Here is a 26,447-nt window from a genome sequence, read left to right as displayed (position 1 = left end):
GAATACGGTAGAAATGTACTTTTTTTTCTAATAAAAGAATGGAATCCCATCTTTCATATGGTAGCCCCAATGTTTATGCAGTCATGGCGCACAATATTTTTCCTGTTCACCTTGAAAGATGAATGAAAATGCTTGAAATCGGCTGACACTGTTGGGGTTGTTTTTTTGGATAACGTGTGGCAGTAAAAGAGATCTGGAATTGTTTAGTATTAATGAATAATCTGTATCCCTTAAATACTGTACCTAACACCAAAAAAAATGATTCAATGGGATTATCAACTCCATGACACCGAATATTGTTACCGACTTACTTTATTTGATTGTAATGGCTTGATTGAAGTGTTCCTCACAGGGAATTGAAAATATATATTTATTTATTTTTTAAATGATTCACTGACATGACATGATTTAAGGCTTTTTTATTCTCAGATGAGAAAAGACATTAACCCTGTCTCTAAAAAATGTCTCCACAGATTTCTTTTGATGTAACAGTAACAGCAGACTCGTGCATTGAGAACAAAACATTCTCTATCAGACCACTTGGTATTAAAGACACATTGACAGTGACCTTATCTACAAACTGTGAGTGTCAGTGTAAAGATCCAAGTGAAAGTAGCCAACAAGATTGTAATGGAAAGGGAAGAATAAGCTGTGGTATTTGCAGGTAAGCTTTATACTTTAATTCATCACGTATTTACCATTTATTTATCTGTCCACGCTTTTTCCCTCCAAAAGGCAAACCGTTTTTCATTCCGATGCATTTGTTACACCACACAAAGAACCAGAAAACACATGCAGACACAGGAAATACATCTGGACCACGCTTCAGAGGTGGTGGGTTTGGTGCCTTTCTGTTGAGCATATTGACAGTGTTGAAAGTGAATAGTGAAACATCACTGAATCACTCCAAAACACAACAAAATTAAAATATGTTCAATGGGAAAAAAAAATAAAAAATCCAAGTAACTTTCCTATACTTCAGATTGGCATTGAGAAACACTACACAAACAATGCACTTCTCCAGTATAAGCAGCAATAGTTGCTTTAGAGCATGGGTGTCCAAACTTTTTCATTTGAGGGCCACATAAAGAAAATCAGAAGGACGCAAGGGCCACATAATGTTATGAAGAGAAATTGTGTTTAGTCCTAAAAATTGTACAAATAATTTATTTGTGCTTTTGAAAATTTAGAAAAATACTACAGTATATAATCCATTTTATTTGTAATATGGCAGTAGGGTTATTATAGTTTTGGAATTTTTTATCTTAGTTAGTATTTATTAGTTTTCAGGGTGGTTCTGTTATTAGTTTTAGTTCTTTAATAAATGCTTCGTTTTAGTTTAGCTTTAGTTAGTTTCAGTATTAGTATTATTTATTTTATTTTTTTTAAGTATGTATTTCTTGTGTGCAATATTTAAAAAACACCATGGGAGCAACGTCATCTGAAAGTGCTTTTCTATTGCTGCTAGATGACGTCACTTCTGTGTACTTTCAAATGTCATTATTCCGGTTGATATAAAAATAAATCTACTAAAAATCACGCCAAAGACTAAAACGAAGGACATTTTTGCTATAATTATAGTTTTAGTTAGTTTTGTAAACATAAAATGTAAGTTCAGTTAGTTTTCATTTTTTAAAAAGCATTTTTGTTTTTATTTTATTTCGTTAACAAAATTGTTTTTTGAATTTTAGTTTAGTTATTTCCTTAGTTTTAGTTTAAAATAACCTTTAATGGCACCTGTGTTTTTCGACACCCTCCCTTCTTATTTTGACCATCTCCAAACATTTTTCTTTTTATTTTATTTGAACTGAGTCAAATGCAATTTTTAGCATATGTCGCTAAAAAATGGTTTGGACACCACTGCTTTAGAGACACCGGCATTTTGGAACCCTGACTGTAATTACAAGTTTGCTCCATAGGATTTATTTGGTTGGTACTAACAATCATTTCCAGTTCAATACATTTTGTAGAAACTTTTTTTGTACGTACGCCACCATTGTTGTTTACGTCGCAACGCATTTAGGGCCAGATCCACCAAAGGTTTGCGAAGCTTTTGCACAGCGCAAACCGGTATAAATGGAGCAATCCGGGAGCGTGGAAGCCACTAAGCACACGCAGATGGTGAAATTCATCATTGACTGCACTGGTCTGTGTACTTTTTGGCTATTCGTTTTTCCTTCTGAAGCAAGGAGACTTTGAAACACACAATATTTATTACTGTCTGTAAGCAGATGGAGTCATATATTTTGTTTTGGGGTGGAAAACGTTTTACTCTGCGAGAAGATGACAGAAGCTTCAAAATAGACACTAGGGGGCAGCAAGCTGTCACTGCAATAGCAGTCGTGACATCGCTGCAAAAGATGAACGGCTTCCGGGTCAAGGAGAAACCAGCTTGCGGGAAACGGTTTACGGACACATTTCATTTCCTGATTTGTGCTAAATAAACACATAATATAGAACATCAGAAAAGGGCTCGTTTCCCGTTTTTCATTTTCTTTTTTCTTTTTCTTAACAAAAACGAGACGACTAATTTCCCGTTATTTGTTCGTATACATCAAAACAAAAAACAGAAATCGGTTTGTTTACCAATTTCCGTTTCCTTGTTTCAGAAGGAAAAACGAATGGCCGAAAAGTACACGGACCCTGCGCTGCCAACCAGATTGTGCCCCAGTGCGCGGGTGTTTTTTGTAACTGAGGTAATTTGCATACATTTGGTGGAGAAATTGCCCACCTCTATGCAAATGAGATGCATTGATACACTGCGTCTAATTCACTAACGCTAGCTCTAATAGCCACACGGAGTTTGAGTGACGCAAACAACGTAGATGAAAGGCTGGTGTAAAGTCGGCGCTTCCTATGTGGATCATGGCAGCAGTTGTTGCAGCACGGAGAAGGCAGTGCCCGTCCTCACTCTGATCACGCACGGTGCGTTGGGTGGGAGAGATGTGCGGCGGGGTGGGGATGGGGGCATTTTGCTACGTAGGTTTAAAACAATGACGGAACCTGGGCTGATCGGCAATTGCGGTGGGGGGACATTTTGCGATCATTTTCACGTGACAGATGCATAGGTATGCCCACGTCAACCTCTGAAAATATTTTAAAAAATGATTGTGCCAATAATTTGTATTTTATTTAAATTAATGAATGACATCGTTGTCGTCCTCGCCGCTCACGACAGCTTAATCGCCCTAAAGCCTAATTTATGCCTCCACGTTTGCTCTCGCGTTGATGAACGCCGTAGGTCACATGATCGACGCGAGCCATGAATTTTAAGTGCCGCGTCGCTCGTGGCCAGCTGCGGTGCACACGTCGCCAATCCTTGAACGCCGTAGATGGCGGGGCATAGCTCGTTTCTGATTGGTCCGTTCGATGGCGTTTTTTCTTTTTTTTTTTCTCTCTCTCCCCGCCCCCCGCCCAGATAGTTTCCGTGAAGGCAACTGGCGGCGCAAATCGACTTCCTGCTCGGAGACCACGGCTGTGCCTGGATATGTGCCTGGGACGAGAGGCGGAAAAGAACAATAACTTAAAAAAACAAAACAAAAAAAAACTGTGTTCGCTAAGCGCATGGCTGTTGTGTTTTGGCGAGTTTACGGCCGACACCGGTGCAAATTGGCAATAATTAATTGCCACGGTGATGAACTTACTCTCCCCCCGGCTTTGTTTCGTGTTTCTGAATTAAATTGAACTTCCTGAATCCGTCATAAAATGCAGAAGAATCGCCACTCTGTGGCGTCCTAGCCATAGCAACAGCGGGACTTGGTGTGAAACTCCAGCAGACACAGGTGTGTATTGCGCACAAGTCGGAAGGCAAACGCACGAGCGGAGCTGCGCCGTAAAGCCTAATAACACCTCCGCTCGAGCCTCTCGCAGAAGCATACTGAGGCCTTAAATGAGGAAAACACTTCTGCACCACTCAGTCCAAACTCGCTTTCTGATAATTTCATTTTTCTCGCAACTGTTAACTGCTTCTTGGCGCAAATCCATTGTCATGTGTGGTAAAATCAGGCACAAATTTGCTCCCAGCTGTCAAACTTGTGTGTGAGCTGGTATATCATTAGACCAATATCTTTAGTGAATGGGACGTTAACAAGGTGCAAACTGCAGTTGCACATCCATCCATCCATTTTCTTGACCGCTTATTCCTCACAAGGGTCGCGGGGGTTGCTGGAGCCAATCTCAGCTGGCTTTGGGCAGTAGGCAGGGTACACCCTGGACTGGTTGCCAGCCAGGGCACACAGAGACAAACAACCATCCACACTCACAAGCACACCTAGGGACAATTCGGAGCGCACAATTAACCTGCCATGCATGTCTTTGGAATGTGGGAGGAGACCGGAGTACCCGGAGAAGACCCACGCGGGCACGGGGAGAACATGCAAACTCCACCCAGGAAGGCCGGAGCCTGGACTCGAACCGGAGTCCTCAGAACTGGGAGGCGGACTTGCTAACCAGTCATCCACCCGTGCCATGCCCGTGGGTGCACATATGGAGCAATTTTTAGTGCCGTTAGCGGATGCAGCGCGTTCTTACCTCTGGATTACACCGGTTGTGTGTGCGTTGCGGTGCGGTGCGTCCTGACTGCGTGCTCCAGACGCGTCAATTTTTTGGCCAATCTGTACAGCTGCGGTCCGGCAGCTCCGTCGCCGACCACTTCCTGCTGTGTCTCGCAAACCGCGCGCGATCATGTGGCATTAAAAACAACGACAAACACAGAAAGTCTGTGCTCAACAGAGAAGCAGAAAGAGGTGGACTTTTATTATTTCGTGGCTTTCTACCTCCAATATAAACCTCTCCTCGTCCATGTTCTGATGTCTAAACCGTGAATGAGCACCTCGCACGTTAACTCCAGGCCCGGCTACGCCCACATCACGTTTTGCTGACATGATTGCAAAATAGGAGCTGGCGAGTGTTTTATTCTGAAAGGTAACCGGAAATTTATTTTGAAACTGCGTCTGTCTTCCTGTCCCGCTCGATGTGTTTTGTGCTAGTTTGCCATTTGCCGGAGGCTGACGGAGGCGGCCTCCGGCAAAAATAGAAAATAGGTCTATTCGTGCTGAAGGGCTGTGGCACGTCGCAGCTGAGACGCAGTCGACACGCAACGCACACACAAGCGGTGTAAACTGCACCATTCGAATGAATGGAATCTAATTGGTTGCGTCGCCGGAACGCACCGCAGTCACACCGCAGCCGCATCCGGTGCGAGTCCCGGGTTAGTGGATATGACCCTCAGTGCATAGTAGAATGGTGGCTGGCTCTCTGCCGAGCAGTGTAAAACTGGTATAAAGCGCGGTAAACCTCTGTGTCGTTCCAAAAAAAGGGACGATCAAAACTTTTTAATATGTCTGGTGAATGAACATAACATGGTGCGGGGGAGGGTGACTCTCGGTCGCATGCTGTTTCATTACCATATTAGACTTTACTGGTATCTGTAATGATTTCTGGGTATACCGGCTGGTGGATCCCACAAATGCAAAGGAAGGATGGGTTGTATTAACAAAGATTTATTTTGACACAGCAAAAACACAAAGCGCTGGACAAAGCCAGAAGAAAAGGATTAACAAAAGTCACTTGCAAAACTGCAAGGAAAACCAAAGTCACAAAAAATTAGTGCTGCCAAACGATACAAATTTTTAATCTGATTAATCACTTTTTAATTTGGATTAATCACGATTAATCAGCTAAATTACTTGCGTAATATAAAATAAATGCAAAATACCGTAATATTTTGACATTAACGCATTTTATCATCTGAATGTCATTTGCAAACATTGATTAAATGCATGTACGCAATTGCATGCATACGTGTATTGCTCACAACGTAACAGCATCATATCAATTGGGTGCAATTCGGGAATTATATTGCAAAGAACATGCTGAATGCTGACGTAAACTTGGTAACAGCATCATATCAACTGGGTGCAATTCAGGAATTATTAATTAATTGAATGCAAATTACTTTTTTTTCATCTAAAGTCCCATCGGGGTGTTTTTTAAAGCGAAATTTACCACAGAGCACACCAATTGGAGTCACCCTGCTCATCTTGGAACAACAGGCGTAGGAAATGCCGTGCATTGATCTAATCACTGACCTGCGCAGCCCTCAATGTAACCATCCGCGGTTATGTTCAAGGCTCAAGTTCGCTCGAAAATAATAGTGTGATTAATATGCATTAATACGTGATTAATGCAACATTTTTCTGTGATTAATTAATCTATTAACGCTTTAACTTTGACAGTCCTACAAAAAATACACCTAAAGGCTACAAAATCGCACTACGCGAATAAACAATAATTCTAAACGAGCTACAAAGAGGAGGGGAGCTAAAGGCGACGTGGAAAAACAACACGTGGATACCAATCACTCAAGCACAAAGCTGAGGAAACAATAACAAAACCACAGAGCAAAAAGGACTCACGTGAAGACTGGAAACAAGAAGCGAAACTAGAGACAGGAATTTGGAACCCGAGATCAGAATAAGGACGTAGCAAGGTCAATACTCTGACAAGGGCCGTTTCTCAAAACGCATTCTTGTCCGTACTTACGTCCTGTCATGTCTTGAAACATCATCAGTCACGGCCCAATTACTGTTCCGATTGCAAGTATGCAAAAGCCATAAGGGTCGGGTAAAGAGCGGACGGAATACCCGGTTGTTGTTCTTACTGCGAGCATCCTGGTTCTGACACATTGCGGTAACTGTATGCCATGTGACTAAATGTTATATAATTACGAGTAATATTTAAGTATCATTTGAATTAAAAATTACTCTATATAGTAGTAGCGAGCGGTGACTTTTTGGAGTGGGCATGTTGAAGTGTGACATATGCAAGTGGCCTCAAGGGCGCAAGCTGGAAAATGTTGGGGTATTTTTCTTATTAATTTCAATCTTCTTCTTCTTCTTCTTCTTCTTCTTCTTCTTCCGGCTTTTCCCTGCAGGGGTCGCCACAGCGAATCAGTTACCTCCATCTAACCCTGCCTTCCGCATCCTCTGCTCTTACACCAACTACCTTCATGTCCTCTTTAACTACATCCATAAATCTTCTCTTTGGTCTTCCTCTCAATCTTCTGCCTGGCATTTGAAAACTCAGCATCCTTCTGCCAATATAGTCACTATCTCCCCTCTGGACATGTCCAAACCATCTCAGTCTGGCCTCTCTGACTTTATCTCCAAAGCCTCAAGCATGTGCTGTCCCTCTGATGTACTCATTCCTGATCCTATCCATCCTGGTCACTCCCAAAGAGAACCTCAGCATCTTCATCTCTGCCACTTCCAGTACTGCCTGCTGTCTTTTCCTCAGTGGCACTGTCTCCAGACCAAACATCGCTGGTCTCACCACAGTTTTATAAACCTTTCCTTTCATTTTAGCTGAAACTCTTCTATCACACGTCACACCTGACACTTTTCTCCGCCCATTCCAGCCTGCCTGCACCCGCTTCCTCACTTCTTTTCCACACTCTCCATTGCTTTGAACTGTTGACCCTAAATGCTTAAACTCCATCTTCTTGGTCTCTTCTCCCTGTAACCTCACTCTTCCACTTGGGTCCCTCTCATTCACACAAAGATACTCCGTCTTGCTACGGCTAACCTTCATTCCCCTCCTTTGCAGGGCAAACCTCCACACCTCTAGCTTCTCCTCCACCTGTTCCCTGCTCTCACTACAGATCACTATGTCATCTGCAAACATCATAGTCCATGGGGATTCCTGTCTAACCTCGTCTGTCATCCATTACCATAGAGAACAAGAAGGTGCTCAGAGCTGATCCCTGATGTGTCCTGCACCACTTGAACATACTTCTCATCCACTCAAGACTTCCTCATACAAAAACACAGTTCCTCTGGGCACCCTGTCATCAGCTTTCTCCAGGTCTACAAAGACACAGTGCAGCTCCTTCTGACCTTCTCTGTACTTCTCAATCAACATCCTTAAAGCAAATACTGCATCGGTCGTACTTTTTTTTTTTTTTTTGCATGAAACCATACTGCTGCACACAAATGTTCACCTCTGCCCTCAGTCTAGCTCCCACTACTCTTTCCAATAGCTTCATTGTGTGGCTCATCAGCTTTATTCCTCTGTAGTTGCCACAATTCTGCACGTCTCCCTTGTTCTTAAAAATGGACACCAGCACACTTCTCCTCCATTCCTCAGGCATCTTCTCACTAAGATCCTGTTGAACAACCCTGTCAGAAATTCTACTGCTACCTCTCCTAGACACTTTCATACCTCCACAAGTATATCATCAGGACCAAGTGCCTTTCCACTCTTCATCCTCTTCAATGTCCTTCTCACTTCATCCTTACTAATCTTTGCTACTTCCTGGCCCGCAACAGCCACCCCTTCTACTCTTCGTTCTCTCTCATTTTTCTCATTCATCAACTCTTCAAAGTACTCTTTCCATCTACCATCACATCGCTGGCATCTGTCAACACTCTTCCATCCCTATCCTTTATTACCCTAACCTGCTGCACATCCTTCCCATCTCTGACTCTTTGCCTTGCCAACCTGTATAGATCAGTCTCTCCCTCCTTGCTGTCCAACCTAGCATACAAGTCATCGTAAGCCTCTTGTTTGGCCTTTGCCACTTCTACTTTCACCTTACACCGTATTTCCCTGTACTCCTGTCTACTTTATTTGGTCCTCTCAGTGTCCCACTTCTTCTTCTCTCTGGATCCACTTCTGCACCTCCTCATTCCACCACCAAGTCCCCTTATCTCCTTTCCTTCCAGATAACACACCAAGGCCTGTCCTACCTGATCACATTTGCTGTAGCTGTCCAGTCATCTGGGAGCACATCCTGACCATCCAGAGCCTTTCTCAACTACTTCCTGAAAGTCATACAACACTCTTCCTTTTTCAGCTTCCACCATTTCATCCTCTGCTCTGCCTTTGCCCTCTTTGTCTTCCTCACCACCAGAGTCATCCTACACACAACCATCCTATGCTGTCTGGCTAGACTCTCACCTACCACTACTTTGCAGTCGCTGATTTCCTTCATATTACACCCTCTACACAAGATGTAGTCTACCTGTGTACTTCTACCTCGACTCTTGTCGGTCACCCTATGTTCCTGCCTCTTCTGGAAGAAAGTATTCACGACAGCCATTTCCATCCTTTTTGCAAAGTCAATCACCATCTGTCCTTCTACGTTCTCCTCCTGGATACCAAACCTACACATCACCTCCTCATCTCCACTGTTTCCTGCACCAGCATGTCCATTGAAGTCTGCACCAATGACAACTCTCACTTCTAGGGATGCTCTGCACCATTTCATCAAGTTCCACCCAAAAGTTCTCCTTCTCCTCCAGCTCACATCCTAACTGTGGCGTATACCCACTAACAACATTGATCATCACACCTTCAATTACTAGCTTCAGGCTCACCACCCTATCTGACACTCTTTTTTACCTCCAGAATGTTCTTAACAAACTCCTCCTTCACAATAACTCCTACTCCATTTCTCTTCCTATTTGAACCATGATAGAACAGTTTGAAACCAGCTCTTAAACTTCTCGCTTTGCTCCCTTTCCACCTAATCTCCTGAACACAAAGTATGTCCACTTTCATCCTCTGCATCATGTCAACCAGCTCTCTACCTTTTCCTGTCATACTTCCAACATTCAAAGTCCCTATTCTAAGTCCTTGACTCATGGTGTTCCTCTTCTCTTTCTTCCTACGAACACACCTTCCTCCTCTCCTTCTTTGACCAACAGTAATTTCCATCGGCACCCTGTTGGTTAACAGCACCGATGGCGGTCGTTGTTAACCCGGGCCATGACTGATCCGGTATGGAAGTCATATATTTGATTCGCATGTTTGGTTTGGCCGAAGTTTTATGTCCGATGCCCTTCCTGACATAACCCTCTATATTTATCCGGGCTTGGGACTGGCACAAGAAGACACTGGCTTGTGCCCCATCGCGGCAACATTTTTTATTATTAATTTCAATCTTAAATATTATTTAATTATTATTTTATACCACTGTAGGTATAAAATTAAAGCGGAAATATTCAGGACTGACTCAGGTTGATAATGTAACCAGCTCCGTGGTGAGTGAAATGACAAAATCACAATTTGCCAATACGTTGGAATTTACAGTATTCGGAACTGGCTCGTGCCCATGATGTGGGCTCAACCCGGGAGAAGGAAAAAATGATATGACAGAAGAGCTGCAAGAGGTTTCAACCAACAATAATTTTTGCTCACCTGTGGACAGCCAGTTGGCCACTGATGTTTCTCGTACGTCCTTTCTTGAAAGTGAGGGACGAAATTCTTCCCTGTTTTCTTGATGATTACTTCAGTAGGACGACCACTTCTAATTATATTCTCGCTGGAGCATTCCTGGAGCGGCCGGAGGACCGCGGAGCACGGCCGAGAACGCTGGAGCCTCCTCGGGCATGAAATCTGGCATTTGCTGGCCCTCATCTCCGGGACGAAAAGCCACTGACTGCTTGCCAAGTAAGCCAATTATGCGCATGGGCGTTGTTGTCAGAGATGCTGCTTGAATGCCAGATTTTTTGCCATTCAAAAGGCTCACGTTAGAAACCTCTTGGATCTAACACAACTTTATTTCTCATTGCGCGTGCGCGAATGCTGTCGGCCTTCCGGTTTACAAAGTCGAGCTTCCTCTCGTGAGACACCCGTTTATTGCGATGGTTCGTGTGTGCCAACTATCCGCTGTTAGGGTTCCACATGGCTTTCCACCTCTCCGCAAGGAAAACAGGACAATTACACAGGAATTTAAGACCAAAGCAGTAGAACTAAGGGTTTGTATAACTATAATTATATTGAAGGGCTTGGGCATGCACCGCATTAATAGCTTATAGCTTAATACCACTCGCCACTGCTATATCATAAAACATTTAAACACTAAACAAAAACAGTATTCAACAGATAAAATAAGTAGAAACAAACAACCATTCACATTTTGAAAGGTCACAAAAAATAAATAAAATAAATAAGAAGACGATCAAATGTCCCTGGAGTTTGCTTGTTGGCGATGATCTGCGTCGCCAACGGCTAGCTGCGACTTCTAGCACAGGGAGCCGACGTACAGGTGTCCTTGCCGGAGACTACAAGGTAGTAGCTCTACTAGCCAGCGATAGTCAGTTGTAGTGACCTGCCTGACGAAAAAGCTCCTGCTCCAGATGGCAATGAACGGCGTTCCTGGTGTCCGCGAATGGCGCCAACAGCCTCCGTATGGTGCTTCAGCCACCAGCTAGCTACAGCGATTAGCCGATGATGGTCATGCCGGCACGCCCAACGCAGAGGTCGGCGTCCTGGGGCTTGTCCAGCAGCCATAGCCAGCCTATGGTATGGCATTAATTTGTGCCACAATTACGCAAGCGTAATGGGAAATACTGAGCACAAAAGGCGTGTTTCGTGCATACAAAATGTGTTTTGTGCGTACAAAAAGATATGTCTCGTACATACAAAATGTGTTTTGAACGTACAAAACCGTCCTCGTGCACGCTTGCTGCTTCTCTCCTCTACGTGTACAATACCTTGATTCACGCTTACGCTACTAGGGTCGAGGTGTAATTGGACCACTATTGTTAACCAATCAGGAGTCGGACAGTAGAGCAAATCCTGATTGGCTGTTTAATATCAATCAGGCAGAACTTAGACAACGTGATGTCACGCCGCGTTGCATCAAGGCCGTTTCTGCCATTTTTATTTATTTTTTTTATTTTCTAGTTTACTACCACTCAGTCCTTTCCTGTTTGAATTTTTATCTACATCTCTGCTTACTTTTATTTACTTAGCAAAATTTAAGTTTTGTTATGTTACGAGGTGAAGCAGCTCCTAACTGCTTTCCTGGTTAGAGGAAGAAGGAGGGTAACAAGGTTTAGCGCCCATGGGGATGCTGGATGACGGCATCAAAAGAAAAAGAAAAGTAGAGGCTAACCTGCTGCTTACGTTTTCATTATGGTAAGTTACAAAATACTGTATTGTATTTAAGTTCTGCATTCTATAGTTTTTTCTTTTCTTCCTCTTTTGATCGGTCCACTATCATTACAATCTTAAACTATGCATGCCATCATGAGTGGTGTTGTATAAGGAGTGACAAAGAAAATGTAAATGTAATGAGTAACAAAGAAAATGTTACACCATCCTTTTTTCTTTAGTTATTAGTGCCTCGTACCACCAAAGGTATATCGTGAATAATAAAAAACATTGAATACTGCACTGTGTTTGGCAGTCCAATGCCATAGTTACTGATGTAAGAATTTCATTGATTTTGGTTACAAGACAACCATACAAAATGACTATCAGCTGTTAAAATCAACATTTTCCCAAAATAATGTAAGTTATACTAATATGAGAAACATGGTTGATCTTATCATTTTTCCACAACGAAAGACAGACATCTAAAAATCTGAGCGTTAACCTTTGGTTTTGTTTTTATTATCAGGCAAAAAAGATGACGAAGGACACAGAATGCACCTAATGACACCACAACAGAAGTGTCAACAACACCACGAGAAGCAGAAGATGAAGAATTTGAGTGCAAAAAATATTGATATCGCAATATTGGCCCATGCAATATGCATATAATAAAGACATGCAATAAGTTTCATATGGAATTTTATGCTTTTATCGGAATTTCACCAGTCAGCCGCTAGCTAAAATGTGCACCGCCATCCACTAGTTGAACAGTATCGAAATGTACCGTATTTTCCGCACTAAAAGGCGCACCGCATTATAAGGCGCACCTTCAATGAATTACATATTTTAAAACTTTTTCAATATATAAGGCGCCACAGTAGAGGCTGGGGTTACGTTGTGCATCCATTAGATGGTGCTGCGCTAAAGGGAATGTCAACAAAACAGTCAGATAGGTCAGTCAAACTTTATTAATAGATTACAAACCCGCTTTCTGGCAACTCCATTCACTCCCAAAATGAATAAACAGCTGTTTTATTATTTTCTCTGAGGTAAAGTATTAGCATTAGTATTAGCTAGCGATCTAAGATGGCGGGATCTTCTGCGCATGCGCGTCACCGGTAGTGCAGGGTCACTGATAGCGTCTTGACAGTGAGACCTGTTGCGGCTCAATATTGATCCATATATAAGGCGCACTGGATTATAACGCGCATGGTCAGCTTTTGAAAAAATTGAAAGCTCTTAGGTGCACCTTTAGTGTGGAAAATACGGTAATTATAATTAAATAACTATGAATATATTTTGCTGCATGAAAAATATCATTTGTTCATTACATAATGAAAATGTAATTTCTTTAGATACTTATTAAATATTGCAATATATATCACTATATTCAGCAACATTGCATATCGCATGATTTTCCAAAATCGTTCAGCTCTAGTTCCTGAAGTTTTTGAGCCAGCTGAGGCCAATTTGACTTGGTTATTAAAATGTCTGTAGGAAGAGTCTGAACCCTAACGTTTGAGCTTGACAGCAGGGAAATGAAGAGCTCCTGAAGAATGACAACATTAACACTGGACTCTCATAATTGAAGTTTCAATAGCTGTTATGGCCTGTTTTTCAGCATACCGTATAAAACATTTTTAAAATGTGTTTTTTTTCCTCCTGTAAGTTGTCTACACCTTTACTGAACTTCTTTAAATGTGTCTTTCAAACAGTATCATTGACAATTAGAAAATTAAAAGGGTCATACACTGTATTCGGGAACAACCTGTAAATAATAACCACAATAAAATAGTATTGCAGTTACAGTGCCAATGCAGTACATGCCACACGGGCGGTGTGGTAGGTTGGTTGTCTCCCAACCCAGAGGTTGTGGGTTGTGTGCTAAAGGTATTTCCATGCTGAAAACACCACCTCTGACGGTCGTCCAGGATTCACAGAACCATAGTTACGTATAGGTCGCTTGCACATGTCGTCACTTCCGCCTCGGATTTCTTGTAGTCGCCATGCTGGGTGGCCTCCATTTACGTAGCGATTCGGTCTAACACGTATCTATCACGTTTGTTTTCTGCGTTTAAAATGGTACATTGTTGCTGCATCGTTGGCTGTTCGAACAAAGCCAAGGGGGAAAATGGTCGGTCTTTTTTCCGAATTCCGAAAATAATTAGGAACCAGGGCCTGGAGACAGAGGAGTGCGGACTCCGGAGGGAAGTCGTTACTTTGGGCTCGTGTGTGCAGCGATCACTTTGTGAGCGGTAAGCTTGTTTACCTTTATTTAATGCATGAGGATTAATAACATTTCGACCGCCCATATATGGGCAAGTTGCTTATGTTTTGGATTCATGAGCAAGCAAGTTCGGTAGTACAAGCTGGCTAGCGGACGTTAGCCGAAAGCTAACATCGAACATTTTCACCCAAGTAGTGCCAGTGCAAAGTGTTTACTGCTGAAATTGGATTGATTAGTCTTGGGCTTTTAATGCCGATAACATGTTTTTTGGTGGCAAAATGTAAACTTGGAAAAAAAGAGACAGAAGGGGCTGATGCAAGAAAACAGACCCCCGGGGGTGATGCAAGAAAACAGACCCCCGGTAGCCTACACATCATGCTAAAGAACTTATTCACGGCCACCCTACTGCGGTAAAATAACCAGTCTTTCCATATTTTATTTGTTTATATATTTGTTTATTTTAACAGGTCGCCCTGCGCCCGTTTTTCTGTCCAATCATCCCGACTGGGCTCCAACATTAAAGTTGGGTCCCAAGTTACAACATCTATGTCTCAGCCCAGTCGGTGCCAAGATATGAACGTGCACAGGAGAGACAAGCAAAGAAAAGACGACTCGAAGTGGCAGAGATTGTTGCAGTTATGCAGCCAGATGGCTCCAGTAACCTGTACCCTCAAGTACTGCTGACATCATTGACTCTGGTATGCCACTCATAATTCATTACATGATATATTGTATGCATGAGTGAATGTATGTGTTTATGTTTGTGTGTGTACACGCACCTTATATTTTAGAGACATTTGGAAGTGTTTATAGAAATAAGTATTTGCCTGTAGCAATGTTCATACATTAAAAAATGCAACAAAATGTGTACATTTCTTTTACACTGACAAAAAAACTATACTACTTTACTATATTAAACCTTTTACTGGTACCGTATTTTTTTGTGATCTTTTTTTTATTATTATTATTATTTCTTTAGGGATCTCATGCCACACCGACTTGATTGCCAATGACATATGGAAACGAAGGCGAGCATCAAAGCATTGGAGGAGGACAACATGCGACTGTTTGTTTGGCGCTAATAAAGGCAGCGTTTATACAAATTCTATTGTTGGGTTTGTTTACAAAGCTATACATAATACAAATGACAGGATTTGACTCAATGTGCAATATGGTCCCTCTTAAAGTAATGGCATAAATCTCTATTATTTCTAAAAGCACAAAAAATGAAGTGAATAATGATTAGATGTAGTAATTTCAGGGTTAAAAATTGAACTGTTAATTAATGTAGTTTATTTTAGCACAGGTGCCTACCATCCTGAGATGACGGTATGATGTAATGTTGATGGGGTACGCAATGACTTTCATTATGCTATGTACAGAGGAAAAAGTTGCTCTCTTTTAAATTTGTTTAATGTAAGACAAGTACCAGTACTGTGTTACAGTTTTCCAAATAATCCTTGTTTCACACTTGTCACAAAACCACTGTCCTTTTGGCAGTCTAGATTGGCACACTTCAAGTGATGTCATTTGATTTTACAATCTGCTGCAGCACAAAAAACTACTTTATTCCGCATCTTTGAAGTACATGAGCAAGTGGTAGGTGACAGCGGCTGAGCAGGAACACTGGAAGTCCACTGCTGATCTAGTAAATGCTCTCCCGAGCAGTTCAGGTAAGGAGGGGACTTTGGGGAAAAAAAACTCTGGCTTTTCCGGCTGGCCAAAACGAGCGATCTGGGTGGACTCGCTCAATCACACTTTGTCCACACCACAAAGTCGCAGAAGTCCGTCCAGTTAAACTCATCTGTGCCTGAATCTGAAAATATTACAAACATTGTAATGAAAATATGAAACATAGAATTAAATAAGAAACTACAAAAAGTAAAGCCATACATACCTGGTAATACTATTGGTGTTGTCGTGACAAGTGATGGGAATTGTTGCCATCCGGCACCAGACAGAAATTGGGTGTTGTGACAGCCTCCTTAACCGTGAGATCATAAGAAAAGCTGTCAGTATGCTCAGTAGTTACCATGAACACGTTTTATTGTACTGGAAACTGAAACTAAAAATACGTCCTCTGAGAGTGGTTAACCTTAACCATTTAGAATAAGTTGATTAAGTAACATGTAACTAGTGAAAGGGTAGCATTAAATTTAATTAAGCCACGGGGAGGCTGTGCAGTTACTTTTTATTCTTATACGCTCTGCCCTATTTGCCTGTTATAAAATGATTAGAAAAACCACATCAGGTAAACCCAGCTGTGCATGTAAACAATGATAACAGGAAGCCTGAGAACAAATCAACATTTTTGTGTGCAGAATTACCAACACCATGTGGTTTACTTACGTGCAACAGCAACAGTTTCTTCTGATGCGATGTTAAAGTTTACACTCTGTATCCACCCGCTTACAAAATAATTGTAAGCCTCCAAGGATTTGTTGGCGTGTTATGGAGCATGTTGTCAACACGAGGTAGGGAAAGATGTCCAGAGATGTCACATTTGGCCAGCAAGCTTTCTCCGTCAAAAAAAAAATCACCCTTGGTCAGGACGTAATTAGGATCAATCCCGCCACACAGAGACACCTTCTGCCTGTATCGTTGTTTTTGATCTTCCGGTAAATCGTGAAAATACTGCGAAAATTACATCAGGTTGATAAGCTCTACCGTGTAACTCGCGAGTGTACCTTGTGAACCGGCGGACACCCAATATGGCGCCCGAAGGAAAAACTCCCATGATGCATTACGATGTGCAAGCGACCTATAGCTGTCATTTTACCTAATTGTTTTTTGTTTTATCAGTCACATTAAAAATGAGAGAGGACGAATGACTTATTCTCCTAAAATCAACGTGTTCTTATTCATGTATGTAATGTTATGTAAATCAATTGAACTTGAAAGTTGAAACATTTTTTGGTGTGTTCATAGTTTGTCTCATTCTTATTCAGTTGCAGTCAAGGCTCCGTTGGTCAGTTCTGTGAGTGCTCCATTGGCAACAAAGACGAACACTCCCTGAGAGCATCATGTGTGAGCCCAAGTGGTCTTGAGTGTCAGAGTCATGGAGATTGCGTGTGTGGCAGATGCCAGTGCCACACCACAGCAAGCGGAGGCAGTTACTATGGTGACTTCTGTGAATGTGATGACGAACACTGTGAGAAGTTCCAGAATAGATTATGCGGAGGTATGTTTGTTCCTTTTATATAAAGACAAATATATGGGCTAAAAATATGGGCACAACGTCACTTTGCTACAGTGACACTGTTAATGCCATCGAGCGGCGGGGCTTAACAAGGAAATGGCGCCGAATGATTTGGAAGTAGAGTTAATAAGTTATCATCTTATATAAATAAACTTGAGTTGTGTTGAGTTGAGCGTTTAATGTGGAAAGCAGAGGCTATGTTGTCATTGGTCTTGATACCGGCGAATTATAATCCAAACAGACAGAGATATTCTCTAGAATATCTTTCTTAATGAATCGATTTCTACTTTTAATTCAAATTACTACATTCACACACTAAACCATGTCGAACTCTAGCAGCAGATTGATAGGGTGTCACTCTTTTTTTTTTAAGAGCTCAGAATAGTTCATTCGGTAGTCTTACCGATTCAACGTCTTATCATCATTGCTCTTTTTTTTTTTTTTTTTTTTTTTGTGTGTGCGTGCGTTTGCGTGTGTGCGTTTGCGTGCGTGCGTGCGTGCGTGTGCGTGCAAATACGTATAAATTTATACTCATTAATTCACCTAAAGCCTTATAAATATCCCATTACCCTTCGCCTTAACCAGGTACTTCAGAATCTTGCCAGAGTCGTGAAGTTTAAATGGTCAGGAGACCAGAGAAAAGGTCAGAAAAAAATAAAGAGAAAAGAAAGATAAATCAAAGTGAAATCCAGCACCGACCAAACACTTCCTGCCTTCCCCATGATTACAAAATCAAAGTCTTACGCCAACCCCGGAAGCCTCTAAATTCCAGCAAATTTAGCGAGATCTCAAGAGACCAGAGGAAAACCTAAAGAGAGGAAGGAGGGAAGGATCGATAAGGCAGAGTGAGATCCATAGAAGCCAGTACATCCAATCCATCAAAGTGAAATCCAGCACCAACAAAACCCCTTACAAAACCAGAGTCTTATGCCAACCCCAGAAACCTCAAACTTCCAATAAATTGAGATCTCAAGTGACCAGAGGAAAAACTAAAGAGAGGAAGGAGGGAAGGATAGATAAAGCAAAGTGAGATCCACAGAGCCAGCACCCACTGATTCAAGGGGCTGTGGGAGGGAGAGGCTACTTCTGTTGAGTTTCAGTAGATGCTGGTGCGACGGATCTGGCATGCATAAGGACCACCACCAAAGAAAGAAGCCGTCAACCGCGGTCCAGCAAAGCGAGCACCGCCCCCCCCGAAATCCCCAGGCCGCGGCAGCACCAAGGCCACCCCCAAGCCACCCGAGCGGACACCGGTCGGCGAGCCGACCCAGACGCCCGGAACACCCCCGCCCCAGCCCCGGCCCACATCCCCGAGCCCAAGGCCGCAGAACGAGGCCCAGCGGGCCCCCACAGCGCCCCATCGGTCCCCAGCCCCCATCACCCCACGACCCACCCGCACCCCACCCAAAACCGCCACCCGCCACGACCCAGGCCCCACCACCCCCGGCCCCCAAACCCCCGAACACACCCCGACCCCCAACATCCAACCCCCCACCCACCCATACCTCCAACCCCCCCCCAAACAAGTAGGGTGTCACTCTGCTCCTTCACTCACACCGAGAATTAAAAGTTGTGACATGCACCAGTGCCTTGTATGTAATGTAGACTAATGTAATAATGTATTGTAATTAGTAATGTAATGTTTTGATCGCTTGTCAATGTCTATTTCATTTTATTGCAATGAAAATTTTAAAATGTTCAATGTACAAATGTTCAAAACTATAAATTTTATTGTAGTACAATTACCACATTATTAATATTGCAGTGCAACTGCGGTTTTAAAAATCCGGAGACGTGAAGATACCGTGTGCCCTGTGTTAAGGCCTCAGTATACTTCTGCTTGAGGCTCACGCGGAGCTCCGCTCGTGCGTTTGCCTTCCAACTTGTGCGCAATACACATCGGTGTTTGCTGTTGTTTCACTCCAAGTCCCGCTGTCGCTACGGCTGCATCGCCACAGGGAGATTCCTCTGCATTTTATGACAAATTCAGGAAGTTCAGTTTAATTCACAATCACGAAACAAAGCCGGGGGGGAGAGTAAGCTCATCACCGTGGCAATTATTTATTGCCAATTTTCACCTGTGTTGGCCGTAAACTCGCCAAAACACAACAGCCACGCGCTTAGCGAACATTTTTTTTTATTTTTTTTATTTTTATTTTTAAGTTGTTGTTGGTTTCCGCCTCTCGTCCCAGGCACATATCCACATGCACAGCCGTGGTCTCCGAGCAGGAGGTCGATTTGCGCCGCCAAACAGTTGCCTTCACCGAAACTATCTGGGCGGGGGGCGGGGGAGAAGGGTCTGATTGCAGACCGAAGACTGGGAACGGAACTATGGAGAGAAATTTGTGTCTTTATTTTCAATCAAACAAAAAAGGAATTTGCAATCAAAAAAAAATTTCAATCAAACAAAAAGGGGATAATATAACAATATATATATATATAATAATATAATAATATTATTATATAATAATATAATAATATATATATATATATATATATATATATATATATATATATATATATATATATATATATATATATATATATATATATATATATATATATATAATACATAATAATAAATCAGGTAAATTCCTGGCAAATCAACTTCAACGGAATCGGGAAAAATCTCTTATAACGGCTATTAAAGATATAAATGGTGAATGCACACAATCACCAGAAGAAATTAACCATATTTTTTATAACTATTATCGACATCTATACACAGAAATTAATAGACCTAACCCTGAATATATTGAGGAATTCCTAAACAGCTTAAATATACCTCAGTTATCTATTGAACATAAAGATATTCTCGATACCCCGCTTACTATAGATGAGTTGTATCGTGCTTTAGACAGTATGCCTAATGGCAGAGCACCTGGTCCAGACGGCTTTCCGGCTATATTTTTTAAACATTTCTGGTTAATGTTTGCTCCATTATTTCTAAGAGTAGTAACTGAAATTAAAAGTAAAGGTGATATACGTCAAGATATGAATATAGCAGCAATTAAACTTTTATTAAAGCCAGAAAAAGACCCTACCCTCCCGTCAAGTTACCGACCGATATCACTAATTAATACCGATATTAAAATTATCGCTAAGGCCTTGGCATCTCGATTAGAGACGGTAATCTCGACAATTATTCATAGTGATCAAACAGGTTTTATTAAAGGTCGTCATTCTACTAATAATATTAGGAGACTCTTTAACTTGATTAGTATGTCACAGCGGTATGATAAAAAGGCAGTTGTTATTTCGCTGGATGCAGAAAAAGCATTCGATAAAGTTAACTGGTCCTTCCTCTTTGCTGTCTTAAATAAATTCGGCTTCGGGGAGTCATTCATTCAATGGGTCTCAATATTATATGATTCTCCTAAAGCTACAGTTACTACTAATGGGATTACATCACAGAGTTTTACTTTACAAAGGGGAACAAGACAAGGGTGCCCAATGTCTCCTTTATTATTTGCTATATTTATTGAGCCGCTTGCATTAGCTATACGTCAGGATAGACGGATCCAAGGAATCCACTCCGGGACAATAGAACATAAAATTAATCTATATGCCGATGATATATTACTCTATTTAGAAGAACCTGCTATCTCGCTAGGGGAAGCATTTAAATTAATAACTAAATTCTCTCACTTATCAGATTACTCTATTAACTGGACAAAATCAACATTATTACCTATTACAGAAAATTCATGGAATCCTACAAGTCAGGATCCACACTACTCCTTTCCTACAGGTAATTTAAAATACTTAGGTGTTAAAATTTCACCTAAGTTAACTGAATTAACTTCTTTAAATTTTTCACCATTATTGGATAGTATCCGTAGTGACCTGGAGCGCTGGAATAATCTTCCGATCTCTTTAATAGGACGGATAGCTACTATAAAAATGAAAGTTTTACCAAAGATTAATTATTTATTTTCAATGATTCCATTTAAACCTACGTCTAACTGGTTCCAATCGCTGGACTCTGCTATCATAAAATTCTATTGGAATAAAAAAAAAAGCCAAAATTAGTCTATCTACTCTTCAGGAAAGTAAATCTAAAGGAGGTTTAGAGGCACCAAACTTTATGTACTATTATTTAGCTAATCAACTACAATATCTTGTGCTATGGACACAACCCAACAGAGATACTAACTGTTGGTTGGAATTGGAGCAGAAGGATTGTAATAATCTTAGACTGTCAGATTTACTCTTTATTACAAAATCAATAAGACGACATAATTGTTTTAAAAACCCAATGATAGCCGCCACCCTGACTGCCTGGTGGAAGGCATTAGAAATTACAAACTCCCAATTGGCGCCCTGTGGGCTCTCTCCCATTTGGCATAACCCCGACTTTCAACTTAATAATCAGTCGTTCCATTTAAGCCTATGGGAGCAGAAAGGAATTACACACCTTCATCATCTTTTCTCAGATAATAAGTTTATATCGTATACAAACTTGGTCCAGAAATATGAAATAAAAAAGGGAAATTTCTTACATTATCTGCAAGTTAAAAATATGGTTAAGAAACAAATCCCAACACTTCAGGATACGCTCCAACTGCCTGTTTTAGCTAAAGATATTATAAAGCTTTCTCCAACAACAATAAAGAAAATATCAAAAATATATAAGTTATTTTTATACACAAATAAAACGTATTTACCGACTTTAAAATGGGAAAAAGACTTAGTCTATAGTCTATAGTCCCGGAACCAGACTTTTGGACCCAAATCTGTGAAAATGTATTTAAAATGACCAAACAGACAAATTTGCAACTTATCCAATATAAGATACTTCATAGAACATATATTACACAATATATGATGAAAAAAATGGGACTCTCTGACTCCGACATTTGTCTCCAGTGCTCACAAAACACTGCCGATACTTATCTTCATGCTTTATGGTCATGTACTCCAGTGCTGCATTTCTGGACTAAAATCTTGGAAAAGCTCGCTGATATATTAAACTGTAGGCTTCCTTTATCTCCAAGATTGTGTTTACTAGGTGACTTAACAATAACTGAGCTACCATGTAAACAATCTCAATCTATATTTATAGCCCTTACTATTGCTAAAAAAAATAATCCTTGTCAATTGGAAAAATAAACAATCTCTAAATATCGACCACTGGTTAAACTTACTAATAAATTATATCTCAATGGAAAAAATCTCTGCCTTAAATAAAAATCAAGTATCAAGATTTAAACAAATATGGTCTATGTACATAGAATATTTTAATCTCAATTTGGCAACTTAATCCTGCCAAGATTCTGCCTGTTAACGAGAGCCACCACATCGTTACAACTTCTGTTTTCGCTGCTTCTGTATTTGGTATTTTGTATCTGATTGTTTTTATTTTTATATAGTCAGGAACCTAGTTGCCGCTAGTGGGCTCGAGCATACCACACTATACGACACTATACTCAATAACTCCTTAAGATCTATTTCTAGTGGGCACTAAGCATCAACACTTGGTGTTACTGCATGCTAATTAGTCAATTTTCTTGACGCCGTCCCCTGTGGTCGGCGGGGGTGGTTCTGCACCCCCCCCCCCCCCCCCCCCCCGTTGTCTGCTCGGTGGCGGTTGCGTCTTGGCCGCTCCCTGGGCCCCCTGTGGGGTGCGGTGTTGGGGTGCTTCCCCTGGTGCCCGGGGGCGGTGCCGTCCCGGCGCGGTCCGCTGCTCCGTGCCCCGGCGGCGCGGTTCGGGGTGGGTGGGCCTCCGGTGTGCCCCGTGGTTCCCTCTCCCCTCCCCCTTCCTCCCCCCCCGTCGCCTCTCCCTCCTCGCCTCCTCCCGCCCATCCTCCTCTGCCTCCCGGTCCCCTTTTCCCCTTGTCGCCCCCCCCTCCTCCTCCCCCCCCCCCCCCCCCCCTCCTGCCCTGCAGCCGCCCTTTCGCCTTCTTGTCGTCTTCTCCCCGCCCCCCCCCCCCCCTTCCCTGTCTGCCCTGCGGCCCCTCCCCCTCCCTCTCCCTGGGCCTGGGGCTCCCTCCCCGGCCCGGGCTCCGGGGGCCGGGCGGGGGTTTGGGGCCTGCCCCACTCCGGTATAACTCCTGGCGCCCCGGGCGGGCTCCGGTGGCCGGGTGGCTGTCCGGTAGCCCTGCTGCGCTGGCTGTCCGCCCATTGTGGTGCCGGGTGGATGAGGTGGGGGGGCGGGTGGGGGGTGGGGGTGGCTGGGGGGGCGGGCGTGCCACCTACACCCGCCGGGTTGGGTGAGGCCCCGCTGGTCGCTCCTCTTACTCACTTCACTAGCTTGCAACTATACACTTTGTAAATATACACATAGGGCACACAACACATTTCTTGGTGGGGTGGGGAAGGGTGGAAACACCGTCTTCACCCTTCAACTCCCCTCCAATTTTAATGCACCTCACGTCCAAGGGGAGGGGTGAGTTGGGGCGGGGAGCCATCAGAGGGGATGGACTGCAGTGCCTGGCAGCGCTGTGGTCCACCCCCCATTTGTGCCCCATTTGTGTCCCTGCCCCACCACTTTGTCCCTCCATTCCCTTTTTTAATGCACCACACATATACATATTCATTTTTTTGGGGGGGATACGGGTGTGTCGGAGTAGGGGAAATTTTTTCCCTCTGCTCCGACTCACCTGCTCCCAATTTTAATGCACTACACGCACACACTTGTATATACACTGGGTGGGGCCACATTCACGGTGTAAGGGTAGAGCTCGCCAGTCGGCGAGCTGGCGGACTCAGTAACAGGGTTAGGTGTCACTAGTACTCTGGCGTGACGACCGGGGCCTCTCCCCACCGGGCTCGGTGTTCTGGTGTTCCGCCTTCTCCCCTGGTGCTTCCTCCTCTGCTTCCCCCCTCCCGCCGCTGTGCAAATCTCGCGCGGCTGGAGGTGGGGTGGGCACATCTTCCCTCTCTGCGCTGCTGCCCGGTGCCGGTTTCCGGGGGGGGGTGGGGGGTTCTCGCGGGGGGCCGGGTTCGTGGGGGGGGTGGCGGCCGTCGGGGGGGGGGCGGCTTGTTTGGGGGGGGGTGGAGGTATGGGTGGGTGGGGGGTTGGGTGCTGGGGATCGGGGTGTGTTCGGGGGTTTGGGGGTCGGGGGTGGTGGGGCCTGGGTCGTGGTGGATGGCGGGTTTGGGTGGGGTGCGGGGGGGTCGTGGGGGGATGGGGGCTGGGGACCGGTGGGGCGCTGTGGGGGCCCGCTGGGCCTCGTTCTGCGGCCTTGGGCTCGGGGGTGTGGGCCGGGGCTGGGGCGGGGGTGTTCCGGGTGTCTGGGTCGGATTCCGGGGGGGGGGGGGGGGGGGGGGGGGTGCTCGCTTTGCTGGACCGCGGTTGACGGCTTCTTTCTTTGGTGGTGGTCCTTATGCATGCCAGATCCGTCGCACCAGCATCTACTGAAACTCAACAGAAGTACCCTCTCCCTCCCACAGCCCCTTGAATCAGTTGGTGCTGGTGTCTGTGGTTCTCACTTTGCTTTATCTATCCTTCCCTCCTTCCTCTCTTTAGTTTTTCCTCTGGTCACTTGAGATCTTAATTTATTAGAAGTATGAGGTTTCTGGGGTTGGCATAAGACTCTGGTTTTGTAACCACGCAGGAGGGGTCTTGTTGGTGCTGGACTTCACTTTGATGGATTGGATGTACTGGCTTCTATGGATCTCACTCTGCCTTATCGATCCTTCCCTCCTTCCTCTCTTTAGTTTTTCCTCTGGTCTCTTGAGATCTCGCTAAATTTGCTGGAATTTAGAGGCTTCCGGGGTTGGCGTAAGACTTTGATTTTGTAATCATGGGGAAGGCAGGAACTGTTTGGTCGGTGCTGGATTTCACTTTGATTTACCTTTCTTTTCTCTTTATTTCTTTTTTTTTCTGACCTTTTCTCTGGTCTCCTGACCATTTAAACCTCACGACTCTGGCAAGATTCTGAAGTACCTGGTTAAGGCGAAGGGTAATGGGATATTTATAAGGTTTTAGGTGAATGAATGAGTATAAATTTATACGTATTTGCACGCACGCGCACGCACGCACGCAAACGCACGCAAACGCACACACGCAAACGCACGCACGCACGCAAACTCACGCACGCAAACGCACGCACACATACACACACACACACAAAAAAAAAAAAAAAAAAAAAAAAAAAAAAAGGGGATTTGCAATCAAAAAAAAATTTCAATCAAACAAACAAAAAGGGGATTTGCAACCTCAAATAAATTTTAATCAAACAAAAAAGGGTTTTCATATAAAATAAAAATTTGCAAACAAAAAAAAACATTTCAAACATGGATTTGTATTTTAATAAAATCTTTTGCAAACATTTTTTTCGTTTTGTTTGCGAATCTGTTTTTTGGTTGCGAATCTGTTTTTTGGTTGCGAATCTGTTTTTTGATTGAAACCTGTTTTTTGGTTGCGAATCTTTTTCTGTGTTGTGTGGGCGGGGTCCTCCGTTCAACCGATGATAGAAGCCTTGTCATTGGTCAGCTTGGAAGCCGCTGCGACAACTTTCATTGGTCAGATAGGAATGGGGGTGTGACAATGTTCGTCTGACTATTTCCTGGTTCATTTTGTCCAGTCGCCGCCAGCATGAGGTAAATATGACACCCCCCCCCCCACTTCTAGTTTTCCGTTTTGTTTATCTGACATTTATCTAAAAGCAACCCTTGATCTATCATTTATCCGGTGATTTGTTCTAACCATTACAATTAACGTAATCACTCACTCAGCATTGCTTAGCCATGTTAGCTAGCTAGGTAATTGATGGTCCGATACATGAGTCAGTCATGAAGCTATGTTGTTGGCAGTCAAAACACAAATATACGGCTAATTTGGGATAGCTGTTAGGATGAAGTTTTTTTTTTTTTTTTTATACTCATAAAGAAACCTTTGCATTTGTTTCACATACAGGCAGGGCTGGGAATCGAATTTATTTACACTAGCTGCTTCCCCTAAATCTTGGATTAAATTCGTGATAATTCTGTGATTATTATTTATTGGTCCTGGTTGTTTACTGTACGAGTCAGGTTGAAAAAGAGGGGGAACTCATGCACCGTCAAAGCGGTGACACTGCTACTACTAGGATCCAGGCCACGTAACCGTTTGATTTTAGTTAGTCTAGTCATGAATCGTGATGTTTTGTTGGTACGAGAAACGGCCCAAATAAACGGCCTGCTGAGATAGCT

At 43.1% G+C, this 26,447-nt stretch overlaps 1 protein-coding gene and 1 long non-coding RNA gene across 6 annotated transcripts in view; both read left to right on the top strand.

The window, feature by feature from the left end:
• The window catches only part of itgb2 (integrin, beta 2), a 139,133-nt gene that overhangs the window by 81,750 nt on the left and 30,936 nt on the right, over positions 1 to 26,447 (top strand). For all 5 annotated transcript variants that reach the window (XR_013287410.1, XR_013287411.1, XM_077537721.1 and 2 more), the window contains exons 11-12: positions 474 to 664; positions 17,059 to 17,291. Coding sequence is in view for 3 of the 5 variants with exons in the window: in XM_077537721.1 (XP_077393847.1) it covers positions 474 to 664; positions 17,059 to 17,291 (424 nt within the window). In the remaining 2 variants the exon portion in view is untranslated. The remainder of the gene's footprint in view (positions 1 to 473; positions 665 to 17,058; positions 17,292 to 26,447) is intronic.
• On the top strand, positions 13,843 to 15,199 carry LOC144031028 (uncharacterized). The gene is made up of 3 exons (XR_013287412.1): positions 13,843 to 14,138; positions 14,578 to 14,808; positions 15,090 to 15,199. It is a non-coding gene; the product is annotated as an uncharacterized LOC144031028 (long non-coding RNA).

This window comes from Festucalex cinctus, chromosome 11, assembly GCF_051991245.1.
Source record: "Festucalex cinctus isolate MCC-2025b chromosome 11, RoL_Fcin_1.0, whole genome shotgun sequence".
Classification (NCBI taxonomy): Eukaryota; Metazoa; Chordata; class Actinopteri; order Syngnathiformes; family Syngnathidae; genus Festucalex; species Festucalex cinctus.
The sequence above is the reverse complement of the archived record's forward strand: the minus strand, read 5'-3'. Positions and strand labels throughout refer to the sequence as shown.